Here is a 19,822-nt window from a genome sequence, read left to right on the forward strand (position 1 = left end):
CAAATTTCTGCCTATCATTGAAAACTTGCCTCAAAAGTATGTCTTCTTCCATGAGATTCTCCCAGTCTCTCCAGCTGGAGTTACTGTCTTCTTGGATCCCACAGCAACCTCTCCATATTTCTATAGCATTTATACTGTTGCATTACCTTTTCATATGCATTTATGTGCATCAGTCTCCCGAGTCTGTCTTTCAGACTATGTTCATTCATTCAATGTCTGCCCCATGTCAGTCAACCAGCTAATGCTGAGGATACACCAATGACCAAGACAGGTATGGCAGCTTGCTTCAAGGAGCTTACAACCCCTGCTCCTCAGTGTATAATAGATGCTCAGTAGATATTTACTGAGAGAAAATATTTGTCAATTTATTTTTAATCCATACACATTAACTCTCATTTCAAATTTGCCATGGAAAATGGTTACTGAAACATTAGATGTACAATTGATGCTTAATATGTCCTTTCAGCTTGACTGGATAGAGTAGAAAAGTCAAATCCAGGAGTCTAAGAACTATTACTGAGATTAGGAGTTTATACTGATTGGATGTCAGCCTGGACCCTATCTACTCAATTGACTCTGGAAATTATTTACCATGGTGGTAAGGATGAACAGGATACCACATAGACAAGACTTAAGGAAACTAGATTGATAATCTCTCTTCCATTTGAGTATGAAAGTCAAAGTGAAGTTGCCCAGTCATGTCTGACTCTTTGCGACCCCATGGACTGTAGCCTACCAGGCTCCTCTGTCCATGGGATTTTCCAGGCAATAGTACTGGAGTGGATTGCCATTTCCTTCTCCAGGGGATCTTCCCAACCCAGGGATCGAACCAGGTCTCCTCCATTGTAGACAGACGCTTTACCATCTGAGCCACAGGGAAGTTGAGTATATAATGGCAAAAATTAATTCCTTAATCCTGGGATTTCTTATTCTAAACTCTTTAGCAGTTTCCCATTAAGGCATCTCTATCCTAGTCTTTGCCAGTTTCTCTTTTCTCATCACTCTGTGTTTCAAGCAGCAACACACAATTTTGCCTACATTGTCTTTTTACTACAGTTTTGCGTGTGTGTCTTGCCTCTATATATTTTATACATCTTTTGAGAAGAGACAAACTTAAAATACTTTAATTTACATTTTTCATATGTAGTAATTATACACAGCAAGTTAGTAAATATTTATCCTTGGCTGACCACTATCAAACAAGATTTTTCTTTTTCACTATGCATTATGTTATAAATGCATATGAATTGGGATTTATGTGTAAATATAAAATATAGGAAGAATAATGCACTAGCCAAAAGAAAACTGGGATAAGTCATGAAGATATATTCTTTTAAAAACCACGATAAAATAGAAACTTATAGTTTCACACCACTTTGCCAACCTCATGCTAGTGTATTGCAATTTTGAAGATGCAACGTACTGGTTTCCAGTACTTACTTGAATATATTTATTAAAACGCAAAAGTTTTAATAATACTATAGTAAACAATGTTTTCTAAAACATGAAACATTTTCACTTTGAACAAACATGGCTTTTGAATTTTTTCATACTAGAGTTCTGAACTTTTAATTTTTATATTTTATTTTCTTTTTCTTACTATTCTAGGGCCTAAAAGAACACAAGACAGGTATTTATAAGGATGAGGAAGCAAGATTAAAATAAACTTAATAAATGTCATCTTTCCCTTCTACTCCATTTACATACCATGAATTTATTTGCTAAAATACGTTTGGTTAACTCTGCTTACTTAGCTGTGAAGCACTGGCTAAAGCTATAAATGGCAAGAATGGGACAATGCAAACTTAGTTGGTAAAATATAATGTCTGTGGTCTTCATGATAATATCATCTAATTTACATATATGGACTATATAAGTATTTTCATTGTAATATTTATTGTTTAATTTAAGCCATATATTTAATCATTTTAGAATGTTTTCCTTATGAAAGTATGGTATCTTAATTTTGCAATATTTACTATCCAGTGACAGAGATCACAATTTATGTTGAGTGAATTATTATAAAATATTAATTTCCTTTTATATCTCTCCTTTTTTTCATTTCTTTCCGCCTTTGAAGCACCAGGAAGAAAGGCTATATTTTCTAGATGGGAATACTCTCTTCACTAATTTTATTATACATCTCAGGGGACTGGATCTTTATTGTTATCTGATTAAAAAGAGGAACGAGATCCACATATTGGAAAAATTTAAATTGCAACAAGATAAAAAGTCTTGCCTAAGAAAAAATAATGATCTTTCTACAGAGATACTTCTTGTTCAATGTGAGATTTCCAAATAGTACTTCATATTTTATTTCATTTATTTATTCATTCTTTTAGTGAATGTGTCAAGTATCATAATAGGTACCCATTCGGTTTATACCAACAAATACCTCCTAAGTTCGCATTATTTAGAAGGAGGTGCTAAGAACTGTAGGAGACAATGAGGCAAATTAAAGAGTATTTGTAGCCTCCAATGTCTGCTGAAGGAATTGGAATCAGTTAGAAAGTACAACTAGTATAGAAATAATCAGAGTATATGTTAGTTATAGTAATTTAAATATTTACTTTATATCTGAAAGAATTGTAGCATCATTAATGCTTGTCTTATTTCTGAAAATTGTCTTATGTCTTAAAGAATTGTAGCATCATTAATGCAAATGGAAATTCCAGGGGAAATCTGGTTATGAAGATAAAATGAATCCAAACATGGATTACCTTTCATTTGAGGTCATAAAATTTTAATCATAGCATTGCTTGGTATATAGCAGATCTTCTCAGTAAATAACTAAGAAAAGTTGAACGGAAAAATTAAAAAAAAATCTTGTGAAAACATTTTTTATTTTTGATAATTGAGAGACCAGTAACTTTGTAGAGAAGCTACTTTTCAATTTCACTATGGATAACAGTTAGAACTGGACATGGAACAACAGACTGGTTTCAAACAGGAAAAGGAGTATGTCAAGGCTGTATATTGTCACCCTGCTTATTTAACTTCTATGCAGAGTACATCATGAGAAATGCTGGACTGGAAGAAACACAAGCTGGAATCAAGATTGCCGGGAGAAATATTAATAACCTCAGATATGCAGATGACACCACCCTTACGGCAGAAACTGAAGAGGAACTCAAAAGCCTCTTGATGAAAGTGAAAGAGGAGAGTGAAAAAGCTGGCTTAAAGCTCAACATTCAGAAAACAAATATCATGGCATCTTGTCCCATCACTCCATGGGAAATAGATGGAGAAACAGTGGAAACAGTGTCAGACTTTATTTTTTTGGTCTCCAAAATCACTGCAGATGGTGACTGCAGCCATGAAATTAAAGAACGCTTACTCCTTGGAAGAAAAGTTATGACCAACCTACATAGCATATTCAAAAGCAGAGACATTACTTTGCCGACTAAGATCCGTCTAGTCAAGGCTATGGTTTTTCCTGTTGTCATGTATGGATGTGAGAGTTGGACTGTGAAGAAGGCTGAGCACCAAAGAATTGATGCGTTTGAACTGTGGTGTTGGAGAAGACTCTTGAGAGTCCCTTGGACTGCAAGGAGATCCAACCAGTCCATTCTGAAGGAGATCAGCCCTGGCATTTCTTTGGAAGGAATGATACTAAAGCTGAAACTCCCGTACTTTGGCCACCTCATGCGAAGAGCTGACTCATTGAAAAAGACTCTGATGCTGGGAGGGATTAGGGGCAGGAGGAGAAGGGGACGACAGAGGATGAGATGGCTGGATGGCATCACGGACTCGATGGACAGGAGTCTGAGTGAACTCTGGGAGCTGGTGATGGACAGGGAGGCCTGGTGTGCTACGATTCATGAGGTCACAAAGAGTCGGACACAACTGAGTGACTGAACTGAACTGAACTGATGAATAACGAAGAATTACACATAATAACATATTAATAATGTTATTAATTCACAATTTATTTTCTTTTAAAATGCATTTGTAGAATACTTATGCTATTTTGTCTTTATTCTCTGCCTTATTCTCCTAGTTTGACAAAAAGGGAACAATCATAGAAACTAAAATGGAAAAACCAACAGCTCAGAGAAATAAACAGAATTTGTCCAACAGAATCAATAAAGAAAATAGGAACAGAACTTAAATCTCATATTTTTCCCTTCAGTGAACATTCTACAAAATGTCATCTCCTCCTCCAGAACAAAAACAAAGCAATAAACTGCAGATAGATGATAATATATCTAACATTCATTGACTGATTCATATTTGCCTGGTACTGTGGTAAATACTTTAGATACATAGGCTCATTTAACCCTCACAAGACACTTATGATGTGCATATCATTATTCTTCCTTTATAGGAGAGGAAATGTGGTTTTATAAAAACATTTGTCTAAATTCACACAGTTATTGCCTGGCAGGTTGAGATTTCATCTCAGGTCCTTCTAACATCAGGTTCAACCTGTAAACATCCACCCAGAAAGCATGACCTCTCTGGCCCTCACAAGGTGCTGTGCAACAATCTAAGCGAAAAAGAAATGGCATGGTGTAGGAACATTTCTGCTTAATAACTTTTGCATAAAGATTAATCTTCCTCCATTTAAGCTCGAGGTGAATGATTCCATCCTTCCTTCCGTTGCTCCAAAACAGGAAAGTGGATTTCAAATTTTACTTATCCTTGTGCATCAGCGTTGCAACCAATTATCAATCCCACCAGTTCAAGTTCTTTAGCTTCCCGTATCTTCACAACTTTTAATGCTTGGTGCCACACTAGTTTAAATTATCAATGTTGTCCTCCTGTTCTATGGCAAAAGCTTCCTAATTGGTCTCCCTGTAATTCATTTTACCTTTTCTAATCCTTACATTAGCCAGAATGATGGATTTTTCTAAAACACACATATATGTTTGCTTAGAGTGAACCACTTTTGTCTATGATATAAGATCTATGGTAGTGGTTTAGATCAGTCGTGTCTGACTCTTGCAACCCCATGGACTGTAGCCTGCCAGCCTCCTCTGTCCATGGGATTTCCCAAGCAAAAATACTGGAAAGGGTTGCCATTTCCTTCTCCAGGGGATCTTCCCAACCCAGAAATCAAACCTGGGTTTCCTGCATTGCAGGTGGATTCTTTACCAACTGAGATAAAGAAAAGCCTCACATAAAAATTATATTTTACATGAACACAAATCCCTTGATGATCCAGTACCTATATTCTTTCCTTACACTGGAAAGTCTTTCCATGCTGAAATATGTCCAAAGCCATTAACATACAGCATTCTCACACCTAGATCCCTGCCTATATCATATCCTGTGCTTGCAATATTCTCTTCTTTTTCTGGCCCTTTCACCTGTTCCTCTAGTCTGGATTAGATACTTCTGGGTAGTCTTCACTGATTATTCATGATTGAGTGAGCTGGCCACTCAGAGGTACCTGTAATCACAGCGTTCACTGGCCATAGCATACTGTGTCTATCAGCTCACCTTTCTGTCTCTCCCAATATGATGGGAGAAATGTAAGGAAGATCCAAGACTCATCCTCTTTCATAATGTGTACCCACTACAGTATCAGGTAGACAATAGGTATCAAAGAGCATTTGTGGAATGATAGATGATAGAAAAGAAAAACGGGAAGCACAAATAGAGGGGATAAAGAGACAAAGTAGAAGAGTAGGGGAGGGAAAAAAGAAGAAAAGGGAAGTAGAGCATAAAAGACTTTTTAAAAGAGAGGAAAAAAGAAGGGGAGAATGAAATGAGAGGAGGAAGAAAGAGAAAGAAAGGAGGGAGGGAGGAAGAATAGAAAGGAAAAAAATACGGCTGGAAGGAGAGTGAGAAACAAGAAGAAAGAACATATGAAGCTACAGAAAAAGGAAGACTATTAACGTTAGATTTCCTAGTGGAAATTTCTGGGGAGGCCGTAGATGCCATTGGTCCTCCTGTGTTGGCTGGCCATCTCTCTGGAAGACGTAGTCATGTCTCTAGACAGAGTCATAGCCAGGGAGTTCTGATGTTGAAGGATATAAGACTGAAAATGACCTTAAAACAACTGAATTCGACTTCATGTTCATACTTGAGGAAACTGGGCCCAAGACACGAGCTGCGACTTGCTCAGTAGAAGACAGTTAAGATGCAAACACAGGCTACAAAAATCTCAAAACCCAAGTTCTTGTCACACTGCAGTGTTTCCAGGACACATGTGGCCCAAGAATGAAGGAGGAGCAGCATTATGGCTCAGGACCCCTGCTGCCTGACTTGGGGCTGTGCGCGACACAATCCCATGTGCTTTTTTCCTAATGTTTTTATTTATTTATTTTTCATATTGGAGTACCGTTGATTAACAGTGTTAAGCCGGTTTCAGGAATATAGCACAGTGATTCAGTTATACATACACATGCATCTATTCTTTTTATTAACTCAAAGAACTTTTCTCTTCAGGGCAGGTGTAAATAAGACAAAATACTATTTTGTTGTATTTTGAGCATTCTCTAGTAAGGCAAAGGGGTATTTGAGCTTTATCTGCCTCCTGCTCCCTGTTACTCACATTTGTTCTGTATTTTTGCTATTTGTCCTCTCTCAGAAGACCTGTGCTGCCATTTCTACTTTTTGAAATCCTTTGCATCTTTTTGAGGCTTTGTTCAATGGCTTTTACTCCCTAAGGCTTGCTTCAATGTCCCTGACAGGAAATAATCGCCTATCTTCTTTGTTCCCTTGGTACTTCATTTCTTTCTCAATATGAGTTGGCCTCTGCCCTTTATTACAGTTTCATGGCATCTTTGTTCCTAAGTGTATACTCATGAAGGGCAGGACCTGCTCTTGTTTTATCTTTGCCTCCCCTAGTAGGATTAGCAGAGCACCTTTTTACATGCATACATTTCGTGTTTATGTTATCCTGAACTGTAGCATCCATTTTCCCACTTTGATGTCTTCATCACAATAAAAGATTAACAAACTTAAAAATTCATTATATCCCTTCTTGTTCAAATTTTCTATGGCTATGCCTTTTTTTTTTAAAGCACTTTTATTGTGTCAACTTCTTTTTTTCCAATAGTTGTTTAAAGTGAGTTGTTAATATGGACCATTTATATATGTATATATATCCATGAGAAGGAAGCAAAGAGGGAGAACAGTATAATTGTCAGTGAGTATCATATTGACGCTTATGGAAAATGTTATGACTTTACATGTTGCCAAATGAAGGAGCAATTATTATGAGAGATCCACAAAATATTGACAAATAAAGAGACTGTTGGAGAGAAATTTTAAAGGTTCTTAAAATGGGAAGTCTTCTTAGGGAGTGTTTATTATGATACATTTCAGGTACAAGATATATGAAAAAAGCTAGGAACTACTAACTATAGTCCAAAGTTTGCAAGGATTTACTGGAGGGGAGTAAACTGGACTGCTCATTGCATTCATTTTCACTAGAAGTGTTCTTGCACAGAACAGATGGCAGATTGTTTGTATGTACTGAGATGAAATCAAGGAGACACTTTAAGTGCTAGGACTTCCAATCTATCTCAGCAAGGTCTGACCCTTTTAAAATTTTTATTTCTTATCAAGTGAAGTTAGCAGTTCCATCAGCTTAAGGGGAAAGATTTTCCCCTCTAAAGTTGATTTAGAAAATATTTTAAGAATGTTTTTAGATGTGATTTTGCATATTTTTAAAAAAGTAATTTTAAGTGTGCTCAAGTCCAGCATATTTTTGTATTCATCACCTAGTACTGACAGTCCATATTCTAGCAAGCTAATGGTAGCAGAATGTTTCTATCTGTACTTTCTGAGTACTGTTGAAAGGAGAGTTTTTTATTTCAGTCACCAGTTATGGGCATGGTCAGACAATGCACCCTGGACTAACATATAACAGACATCCCTTATAATATTTCAATTCTATTACAATTTTCAGAAATATAATTTTCAAGTGCTAGCTAAAGAAATACTTAAAACTCTATTGGCTTTGAAGTGCCATGTAGGAGTCAGAGGAAATTTAAAAGAAAGAAAAAAGAAATAAAACAGAAACATAATAATACACAGAAAAACAGAGAGATTATTACTATCCATCTGAAACTCCAACATGAGTGTTTAATAAATAAAATTAGTAGAAAATATAAAAACTTGCCCTCGGGTGTCTTTCTTAAACTTCATAAAGTTACAGCATTTGTTAGAGTAAACTGTTCTCTTCAGGATGTACACAGGAGAACATAGTGGGTTGCTATATATTCTTGAGTTCCTGATACAGCTTCTTTTTCTTACCTACACTTTTTGAGGCCTTGCTAATGAATAGTTGCTGATTCTGAAGAATTGATTTTTTACCTCTTTCAGATTCTTTTAGCCACTGAAAAAAATTCTAAATTTCAAAATTACTTCATTCAGAACTTCTCTAGTGACAACAATAAAATTTTCAGATATGAACCGCTCACTCATCTCTTGGACGAACATTAGATTCCCAAGAGCAACTCATTTTTAAAAGAGGGTTTCTTGAATCCATATCTGTCCCTGCACTTTGGGACATACTGGAAAGATTTGGTTTCACATGGAATTTTTTATCCTATTTGGGAACTCCTTAAAAGGACATTTTTTCATTACACAGTAATTGGGTAGGTTTTATATGACTTGAGTTTAATCACTTGATCAACTTTTAGGTGTTCATTTCTTAAGAAAGTCTATCACATTACCCTTAATGCTATATTCAAGATTAGCAAATTTCTATTTGTGAGGAAGGATGTTACTGGAATGTTATTCAATTGGGTATACACAGCAGTGGAAGAGGTGTTTCTGGAAAGCTTATATAATTATGCTTGTATGAGTTTATCTTTATTAAAAAAGGGAGATTATCCAGTTACCTCATCTGTAAAATGGGATAACAATACCTACCCCATAGATGAGCTGTGTGTATTAAATAAGTTAATAATGTAAAGACTTAGTAAGTACCAAGTAAGGAATAAGTCTGTCCACTTTGGCTAGTACTACAATCACTAGTCCTAGAATGTAATGTGACAGGGGGCTTAGAGAAAAGTTGGACGGACTTGGGTCAGTGAAAGAATCTACTGACTTCTTACCTCCAGGGAGTCATCTGCATTCACCATCCAACAGTCTGTCCAGGTGGCCACGACCAAGAACCCAGCGGAGAAAAACGCAAAGAAGCAGGCAACATACTGAAGAAGATCCCTCATCCTAGCGAGCAGACTGTCTGGAAAGGACACATGGGAAGCTGCCAGCCCTGGGCCCAGTCTTCTGTGCTTCTGGTTCCTGGGGATGTTGAAAATACTGCTCTTTTCCTTTTCCTCGCTCCCCGCTGCAGGTGTCTTAACAAACAGGCTGCAACCCACAGAGGGGTCTTGGAGGTCATTATCTGCAGCAACCAGCCTCCAATCAGAAGCCAGGTCAGTGAAAGGACTGAGTATGTTATAGGTGGGGGAGAAAAAGAGCCCTGTTCATGGTTTCTGCCCAGACCGTGGGCTAATGGGAGATGATGGTCACAAGAAGCACGTGCCAGCGTCAAGATGGAGAGAAGGAAGAAGGGTTACACCCCATGCTGACGCCTGTAAACTGATCTTTCTCAGGCCCTCCAGGGAAAGTGAGCTATTCTCCTCCTCCCCTCAGTAAGGGGGCTACACGGTTGACCAAGCGCTATTTTATTATTAGGACTATTTTAATATTCGCTAACTACCTAAGACAGGCTACTGGTGAAACTATGCCAACAAGGGCTTGCTCAAGGGAGTTTGCATTCCAAAGTGCTGGGCAGAACAGCCCATAAAGGGTTCCCAAGCACCTGGGCCCCAGGTAGAGCCATAGCTCCTAACCTTTTGACATCATTCAGTGGGAAAGAGTACTCATTTTAATCCAGACAGCTCAGGGTATAAATCCTTGTTCTGAAGTTTATAGGCTGAAGGCGCTTGGGCTCCAGTTTCTGTAAAATGAGGATATTAATACAAGCAGACATCATGACGTGCTTGGGAAAACAAAATAATATTGTGTCTGTAAATCATTTATAATAGTGTCAGACAAAATAGCTAAATGGTAAATATTAACATGACCAAGAATTCCCTATATGATTACTTTTTCCCCATAAACCAATGTTTGAAAAGATGCTTGAAAAAGAAACTGTGTGTGCTAGAATAAAAGAATTTATTTTAAGTGTGCAATATAGCATGGGTAACTTGAATTTCATAGCCTTATTGAGTATAAATGCTCAAAGAAGCAAAGGGAATGCATTCAGTATGTCTGGCTCTTTGTGATACCATGGACTGTAACCTGCCAGGTTCGTCTATCCATGGGAATTTTCGAGGCAAGAATACAGGCGTGAGTATCCATTCCCTTCTCCAGCGGATCTTCCAGACACTCAGGGATTGAAACTGGGTCTCCTGCAGAGTTGTAGGCAGATTCTTTACCATCTGAGTCCTAGGAAAGCTGATAAATATGCCATAACTAGTGGTATTTTTAAAATACTTAAAAGAACATTCAATCATCATTAGACAGATCTTTCTACACTAAAATACAGATTTGTAAATCAACATTTAAAACAATTTATGTGGGTCTTAATGCAAGGGAAGGAAGGAGAAAGACAGGGAGAGAGAGACTGAGAGAGAAAGAGAAAGAGGAACAAGAGAAAAGGATTAGAAATAGGTCATTACTCTGGGAAGAATCAGCTACCAAGATAGTTATTTTAGTGACAGCTGAGGAAGGGATTACTTTTTTCCACTTAATGATTCAGTTATAATATTTAGGGTAAACGGCTAAAATCAGTATTGATAAAACATCCTTCAAGTATATATTAAAATAATATACGTTTGTGACTAAAGTTTCTTGTTTTCTAACTTTAATTGATTTGTGTTCAGAAGTAGAGAATGTAAATATAAATGTGAGAGCTTTTGTAAAGCCATATGTGGAATATGTCTATTTATTGCCATAAACAAGGCTATGTGTATGTATATACATATATATATATAAATGTATACATACATATATGTCAGTAGTTGTCATTAGTTGGTGCATTACAAATTCTTTTATTTACTTTATTTGTCTTATTTTACTTAATAATTGGAGAAAAGAATACTTATTTTTAAAGTGCTCCCTCAAAGAATGGAGTTTCCTATAGTGTAAGGCAGCTACAACCAACACATGCTGCTTCGTGAGCCATAAGTGAGTCTGTCCCTGTGCCCTAAAATCTAAAATGCTCATGCTCTGTTGATCTGGGCAAGGAAACCAATTCCAGAAGCACATGCCCATTACAGGAAAAGTCCTGGACTTGGCTGCTAGCTTGCCACCCTGGGACCTTTCACAATGTACTTTTCCTCCTAACAATGCACCCCAGGGCAATGGTTCTTAAACTTGAGTACACACTGGAATCTCCAAAGCCACTTGTTATAAATGCAGACCTTGGAGCTCCAGCCTCAGAGATTTGGATTGGGGAAATTTGGAATGAAAGCCAAGAGTTCACATTTTGTAAATGTTTTATACAAAATTCTGATTCTGAGCCAGCCAACCATGCTTAGAAGGATTAGGAAGAGAAGAAAAATCAGCATTAAAACCAGCATGGTACTTTACAGAGTCATATACTATAGTTCCATGGACAGAGGAGCCTGGAAGGCCACAGTCCTTGGGGTTGCAGGACTGAGTGACTAACACTTTTACACTATATTACAGCTGACAGACAAAGCTGTGGAAAGGGGGATACCAGAATCACATCTTTGGTACCAACTCTTCCTTAATTACTGCTATATTAGGTCCCAAATTCAAATATCAGAACTGAATAGAGAAGATGAAATGAAAAAAAACAAACTGGGCACCATGCATGCACTATGTATGCAAACATATACATGTACACACACACACACACACACACATATCTGGAAATCAGAGATTCTTTCACAAGAAAAACGTAGGCTGTAGCTTATTTCATTCCCCAAGTTGTACTGGATGTTGTATGTGGTTAAGGATTGGGCGACTACTAATATTACCATAGACTTATTCCTGAATCAAAGTATAGTACTTTCAGAGGGTAACATAAGACAAGCATGTTTAAAGGTTAATTTCTATGGGTGAGTCCATCATATGACAGGAGATCCAAGAAAGGAGAGCCATGCAGATTAACCAATGAGTAAGAAGGATATCACAGGTTTGGTCTGAGTGCACCTCAAAGGAGAAGACAGATGTGCTGGGAGCCATGAGGACGGAGGCGCAGGTGCAGAATGAACCATTCATGAGTACAGAAAACAAACTGATTGCTGCCAGAGGGCATAGCAGAGGGGAAGAGGCTAAATAGGAGCTTGGGATTAACATATACACACTCCTATATATAAAGTAAGTAAACAACAAGGACCTACTATATAGCACAGGGAACTATATTCAGTATCTTATAATAGGCATGATGGAAAAAAATCCGAAAAAAGGATATACAAAATATGTGCTAAGTTGCTTCAGTCATGTCCAACTCTTTGCGATCCCATGGACTGTAGCCCGCTGCACTCCTCTGTCCATGGGATTCTCCAGGCAAAAATACTGGAGTGGATTGCCATGACCTTCTTCAGGGGATCTTCCCAACCTAGGGATCAAACCTGCATCTCTTATGTCTCCTGCATTGGCAGGCTAGTTCTTTACCACCTGGGAAGCCCCGTGTGTGTGTGCGTGTGTGTGTGTGTATGTGTGTGAAGTGTGAAAGTGTTAGTTACTCAGTCATGTCCAACTCTTTGCAACCCTGTGGACAGTAGCCTGCCAGGCTGCTCTGTCTATGGAATTCTCCAGGTTGTACTCAGAGCTGGCTGAATGGAACACTTAACTGCCTCTTGTGTTCCAGGTTTTGGGCCACTCACCGGGCCACTCACTGCAGCTTCTCAAGGACAGGGACGAGGGCAAGAATACTGGAGTGGGTTACTACTCACTTCCCAACCCAGGGATCAAACCCAGGTCTCCTGCAATGCAGGGAGTTTCTTTACCTTGAAACTAACACAACATTGTAAATTAATTACACTTCAATAAGACAAAAACAAAAGCAAAAAACCATTCATGAGTCTATATAATTAAATCCATTCATTCTCCGCATGCTCTAGATTCTAATACTTAGCTTTATCAACTCAATCCTAGGTTAGCTCCATTCCATTCAGCACACATACAGCCTACTCCGAGCAGTACTATGCTAGATTCTGGAGACAGAGAAAATAGAGTACGGAAGCTCTGGTTCCTATCCTTGAGAAGGTGCAGTGAGTGGCCTGGAACCTGGCACACGAGAGGGAGTGAAGAGTTCTGTTCAGCCAACTGAGTGACAGTACCGCTTCCAAGTGTAATATAGAGGCACATTGGTTAGAAACATGCAGGGGTTTCCCAGTGTAGTATAAACATGAGGGACAGTCATCACTCTGCAAGGGACCCAGCAGTGTTTACAAAATATTTTCAAACCCATGGTCTCATCTAAGCTCCATGAAGACAGACAGTTTTGTTTTGTTGACCAATCTACCCTCAAGTGCTTAAAAGTCTGCCCCCCCACCCCTCATAGCAAGCTCTCAGCAACTAGGTGATACATTCTATTTACTTCTCACAGCTCTCACATTTGACAGAAGAGAAGGGAATAGTAGACTTTGTCCTTCAGAATCAACCAGCATTCCTCAGGATAAATACTGGGCCGACAAGGGCGGCTCCATTACACTTGCAGCTCCATAGCTGTTCGTTCCTCAGGATCCCTAAGACATTGTGGTTGATTCATAAACACCATGTTCCCACTGGCCCAGCATTTGAATGACTCCCGATTGAAGATTTAGAGCCACCTGGTGATGAAGGGATCGGTGCCCTCAGCCTAGCACCCTGACTCCGCATCTCAGCTCAGATGGAAATCTTGCAATTGCTCCTTTGGCCTGCAGGCGGAAGCAGCTCTGCATTTTCAGCTGGGAAAACCAGCAAGTTGTTTTTGTGCTCTTGTTTCTGTTAGTATCACACGCTGTTCCTTCTATGTTCATTATATGTTCTTAGGAAAAATAAGCTGATTTATACCACATCTTATGAATAATCTTTTCACTATTTTTTAATTGCCCAATGCTCACTGGAAAAATGCACATAATAAAATCAGTTGCTGCTGTCAAACACCATACTGCCTACATCTAACGGCAAAATAAATCCATGGTAAAAGAGTTTGGTCCTCAGAGTCAGCAGACTCAAGTTCAGGCTAAGCCACTTAACATACGTGAGCTCATGGGCACACTATTTGCTACGTAATTAATAGCTGGCTCAATAAAATGAAAATGACAAATTCTGTCTAAGTTGACTATGAAAAATAAATAATATTTGTAAAGGTCTTCAGACAGGGCCTGAAACATAATAATCAATAAGCTATAGCTACTATTTTTTTACATTACAATCTTGCTCTTCTTCAGATGTGCCATATATATGGATATACATGTGTGTACAGGTATGTATTTGTGTATGCCTATGCATATCTATGTACATACACATAGACGTAATACATACATAGATAGATATATAGATAGGTAAAACAACTTAGTCAACTGAACACAGAGGAAACAGAAGGTGTAATCATGAAGCAATCTCATTTTTCTCTCCCACAGTCCTTTCAAATACATTCATTTTAGCCAATTCTTTGCCTACCACTTGGATAAAATCTAGGATAAGTCCCGTGATATTGCTGTCATTATTGGGTAATATAAATTCTAGCAGTCATTTCAAGGCACAAAGACACAGCGTCATTCCAGTTATATAAACATCTGTACTCTTCACAATGGCCAAACCTTTTGCAGCTAATCCTCCTTTGTGCAGGCCTCATAGCAATGTGCCTACCACAGTCTCCACCCCTTAGGTTTCTTGGACCCAAAGATGGACAGCAGTCCACTAGGTCTCTCCAGGTTCAGGGAACAAACACCAGGTTCTCAGTGCAGATGAGCTGAAATTCCTTTCTCTGGGCTTAAACTAAGGTGCAAGAACTCTCCTCCTTGGAGGCAGGGAAGTGGGGCTCAATACATATCAAGAACTTTCTGAAAATCTCTCCTAATATCCATTTCTTTTCTTGGAGATAACTGTCTTTTTTTTGTATGTGTGTGGCGAGATTGAGAAGGGTAAGAAGGGTGGAGATAGTTAGCCCACTAAGAGTTGCAAAACTGGTTCAAAGACAACTCTTTTGCAACTCCTGCATGGGGTCCCTCATCTCATTTTGGAATGTGGTATTTACTGTCTAGTGACTTCAGTCGAAACTGGGACTAAAACAGTTCCAACTGGAAAACCTAGTACACAGGCTTTCTTTGTGTTAAACTGAAATTCCTGTGTTCATCTTAGCTAGACCCCAACTGGATTTACTGTGTTTGCTCATGTGTCTGCTCATGAGTCTCATTTAAGATGGACCTAAGCTCACCTAGAGGAGAAGGTTCCAGTTAGTGAAGTAAGTGAGGAGATTGACAACCATCTTATATTAATTATAACTGAAGGAAGTTAGGAAGAAGAGGATATTTAAAATCTTAATAAAGGGGAGAGCAAACATGACGGTCAGTTTTAAATGGTAGAAGGGTTGTCAAATGGGAAATGAATAATAATCTTTCCAGGAGGCTTCAGAGAACATAACAAAATATTGTAAATGCACAGAAAGGAAGAGCTATGCTCAATTCAGGAAGAATTGCCAACAATCAGAACTGACTGAAAAGAAAGTGGTCTGGTCTGATGGGTTCTTTAATACTGGAGATGTTCAAACAGAAAGGATTACCATTGACAAAGGTTCCTGTGTCAGTTCATGGTGGGATAATTGAACTCTGATTCAGAGAATGCTTGGAGAGCATGGGGTCCTATAAAATTTGTATTCCTAATTTATCTCTTACCCTACATAGAATATGAGGCCTTCTTAAGCCAAACCTCAGAGATGACTCAGTGAATCATTCATCAATAACCACACCTCAAATTCAGCGGCCATGCATACATCATTATTCATTCTGTAACTTATTTCCCCTTGAAAACCAAAATTTTCATTATGGTACAGTACGATTAAGATATCAATGGTGCTTCGGGTGAACCGCAACGTAATAAACCCAGTGTCAAATGGTAGTGTTTTACTCCCTATGGGTTAACTGGTAGCTCAGGAAGCCATCCTAACATGAAACTTTTCTCTTGAATGGCTTGTATCCTTCCACATATATCCTTATTTTCATTACTAAAGTGGTTTCAAATAAATATATCAAAATCAGTTATCTTACAATTTGAACATCTTTTAATTGACTCAAGCACATTCAACTATTACAATTTTTTTCTCATCATTTTCTACTTCCTCTTATTTCCTTTCCACATATTTAAGCATTCACCTATGAATCAGTTTCATCTTTTTTAAATTACAAAGCCTATATTAAGGATGAATATATTTACAGTGAAAGTTCACTGTATACTTAGTCCACATTGAGTAGGAAAACACTGAAACTGTAGGCGATGCGCTTATATACTGTTGAGTTGTATCCTTGTCATTGTCCTCGTGCTCAGCTTTATAATCCAGTTGTCTTAACTGATGTATTCTTAGCTCATTTGGAATGAAAATTGCACAAAGCCCTTATCTAAGACAGCAGATGGCAAATTTGGGGTTTCATTCAATATACTGGTGAGAGATGATATCAGTGATAATAACATTATCAAGGGTCTAGAGGCAGAAGGACAAAGTATAAGATGAAGAATCACTGAGTGCTCTGCTATGCCCAGAGTTATGTGTATGTTTAGGACAGTAGAGGAAAAGAGAGCTGGAGTGGCATCATCACAGAAGATCTTCAATCCTAGGTTAAGGAGCATGGATCAACATACAATTATTGACAGCCACTGCAGGTTTTAGACAAGGGAGCAAGAGTGGTCAAGTAGTAGGCAGGTCAGGTAGCATCTCTTTTTACTGCTATATATAAAATTAATTCCTATCTGCCCTAATCTTCAGCCTTTAAACCAGAGTGATCTACCAGGTGTGAAGAAACTAACAGAAACAAGTTCTAGTCAATTAATTATATTTCAGAAAACTATTTTGGGTCCTCCCTCTTCACTCTGTCTCTAGCACTTTGCCCCACATCATCCTGTACCACTGCCCTGTCTTCCTGGATTCAAAGTCTTTGGAGTTTATCTGTCATTGAAATCCCACCATGGACCTTTCAGACTTAGAAGCTGACTGTATTCCCTAGCTTTTGGTGCTCCCTAGGACACAGCTCATGCCCACCCTCCTTGCCAATCTGAATAACCTCCATTGTATTCTACTCAGCTCTGGCCCCAGGGACCCTATCTTGTACCAGTTAATCTGCAGACTTATTTCCTTCTGTCCACAGAGGGAAGGTACCTCCAGGCCTTTGTTGTCTCTCTGATTCTTTGGCAGGTGAGCTAAAATTCTACTAATTTAGAAGTAAATTTGCAGTCCTACATTTTTTAATCTTCATAATTTTTCCAACAGTATTTTCATGGTCAAATTTGATCAGGAAAAGCAGGAGAGAGTGAGAAGAAAATAGAAACTCAAAGGTCTTGATTGTTCAGGGGAGAGGAGGTAAGGTTGGGTCACTCTGCCACTCCCTCTTTGCATCCTAAGCGATGCTCCATGTAAGTGACTATTGCCAGAACCACAAATATCCTCTCCTTTCCTGAATTATACCTTTGTTCATGCTGCTTTGTCATCAGGAATGACCCCTACTAAAATCCAAAATCTACTTATCTCAAATTTACATATCCTTCAAGACATCTTTTTCATAAAACCTCTTATCAATAATACTGAATGAAATTATCTTTCTACTATTTCCTCTATACATCTTTTGATAGTTAACTCTCTCTACCAAAATGATTGAGCCATAGAGTGACCAGACATTTGGTAAAAATATCCAAATGTGAGGGTGTTTGGGGGTAAGATTAACATTTAAATCAGTGCATTAAATCAAGCAGATTTATGTCAGACATGGGGCTAACATGAGTGGGCCTTTATTAATCCATTGAAGGCGTGAGTAGAACAAAAAAGGCTGGTCATCCCCCAAAAAAGAGAGAATTCTTCCTGCCAGACTGCAATAGAATTGGAATGTTAGCTTTCCTCATCTGTTAGCGTCTTGACTGAAGCTAAACTTGGGTCTAGAGACTTCCAACATTAAAATGAAAAATATACCAGTGGCTTTCTTGGTCTTCAGAGCTTTGGACATTGGACCTAGGATTTTTCAGGGTCTCCAGCTTGCCTACTCATCAAGCAGATCTTGGAATTTGACTTGCCCACCTCCAAAATCCAGTGTGTGTGTGTGTGTGTGTGTGTGTGTGTGTGTGTGTGTGTGCGCGCGTGTTTCTCTGGAGAACCCTAATAGATATCTCATGATGTGAAGTCAAGAGGGCCTTAGAAAGCATCACTACAAACAAAGCTAGTGGAGGTGACGGAATTCCAGTTGAGCTATTTCAAATCCTAAAAGATGATGCTGTGAAAGTGCCGCACTCATTATGCCAGCAAATTTGGAAAACTCAGCAGTGGCCACAGGACTGGAAAAGGTCAGTTTTCATTTCAATCCCAAAGAAAGGCAATGCCAAAGAATGTTCAAAGTACGGCACAATTGCACTCATCTCACACACTAGTAAAGTAATGCTCAAAATTCTTCAAGCCAGGCTTCAGCAATACATGAACCATGAACTTCCAAACGTTCAAGCTTGTTTTAGAAAAGGCAGAGGAACAAGAGATCGAATTGCCAACATCCGCTGGATCATGGAAAAGCAAGACAGTTCCAGAAAAACATCTCTTTCTGCTTTATTGACTATGCAAAAGCCTTTGACTGTGTGGATCACAATAAACTGTGGAAAATTCTGAAAGAGATGGGAATACCAGACCACCTGACCTGCCTCTTGAGAAACCTATATGCAGGTCAGGAAGCAACAGTTAGAACTGGACATGGAACAACAGACTGCTTCCAAATAGGAAAAGGAGTATGTCAAGGCTGTATATTGTCACCTTGCTTATTTAACTTATATGCAGAGTACATCATGAGAAACACTGGGCTGGATGAAGCACAAGCTAGAATCAAGATTGCCAGGAGAAATATCAATCACCTCAGATATGCAGATGACACCATCCTTATGGCAGAAAGTGAAGAGGAGCTAAAAAGCCTCTTGTTGAAAGTGAAAGAGGAGAGTGAAAAAGTTGGCTTAAAGCTCAACATTCAGAAAACGAAGATCATGGCATCTGGTCCCATCACTTCATGGGAAATAGATGGGGAAACAGTGGAAACAGTGTCAGATTTTATTTTGGGGGGCTCCAAAATCAGTGCAGATGGTGACTGCAGCCATGAAATTAAGAGACACTTACTCCTTGGAAGAAAAGTTATGACCACCCTAGATAGCATATTCAAAAGCAGAGACATTACTTGGCCAACTAACGTCTGTCTAGTCAAGGCTATGGTTTTTCCAGTTAGTCATGTATGTATGTGAGAGTTGGACTGTGAAGAAAGCTGAGCACCGAAGAATTGATGCTTTTGAACTGTGGTGTTGGAGAAGACTCTTGAGAGTCCCTTGGACTGCAAGGAGATCCAACCAGTCCATTCTAAAGGAGACCAGTCCTGGGTGTTCATTGAAAGGACTGATGCTAAAGCTGAAACTCCAATACTCTGGCCACCTCATGCGAAGAGTTGACTTATTGGAAAAGCCCCTGATGCTGGGAGGGATTGGGGGCAGGAAGAGAGGGGATGACAGAGGATGAGATGGCTGGATGACATCACTGACTTGATGGACATGAGTTTGAGTAAACTCCAAGAGTTGATGATGGACAGGGAGGCCTGGCATGCTATGATTCATGGGTCGCAAAGAGTCGGACACGATTGAGCGACTGAATTGAACTGAACTGAAGAAGATTATATTTCACTCCTCTTTGCTCACTCAATCTTTCTCAATAGAGTTTCATTCTAGACAT

General features: G+C 38.8%; 1 protein-coding gene across 7 annotated transcripts in view; it reads right to left on the reverse strand.

Annotated features, from left to right (window-relative positions):
- CLDN16 (claudin 16) overlaps positions 1 to 19,822 on the reverse strand; it is a 127,839-nt gene that overhangs the window by 16,573 nt on the left and 91,444 nt on the right. For 3 of the 7 annotated variants that reach the window (XM_012097145.4, XM_060419366.1, XM_060419367.1), the window contains one exon: positions 9,018 to 10,368. The exons of the other annotated variants lie outside the window; for them this stretch is intronic. In XM_012097145.4, coding sequence (XP_011952535.3) covers positions 9,018 to 9,131 — 114 coding nt within the window. In that variant the 5' untranslated portion in view covers positions 9,132 to 10,368. The remainder of the gene's footprint in view (positions 1 to 9,017; positions 10,369 to 19,822) is intronic. 7 annotated transcript variants of the gene reach the window in all.

The sequence above is a fragment of the Ovis aries genome, chromosome 1 (genome assembly GCF_016772045.2).
Source record: "Ovis aries strain OAR_USU_Benz2616 breed Rambouillet chromosome 1, ARS-UI_Ramb_v3.0, whole genome shotgun sequence".
Taxonomy (NCBI): domain Eukaryota; kingdom Metazoa; phylum Chordata; class Mammalia; order Artiodactyla; family Bovidae; genus Ovis; species Ovis aries.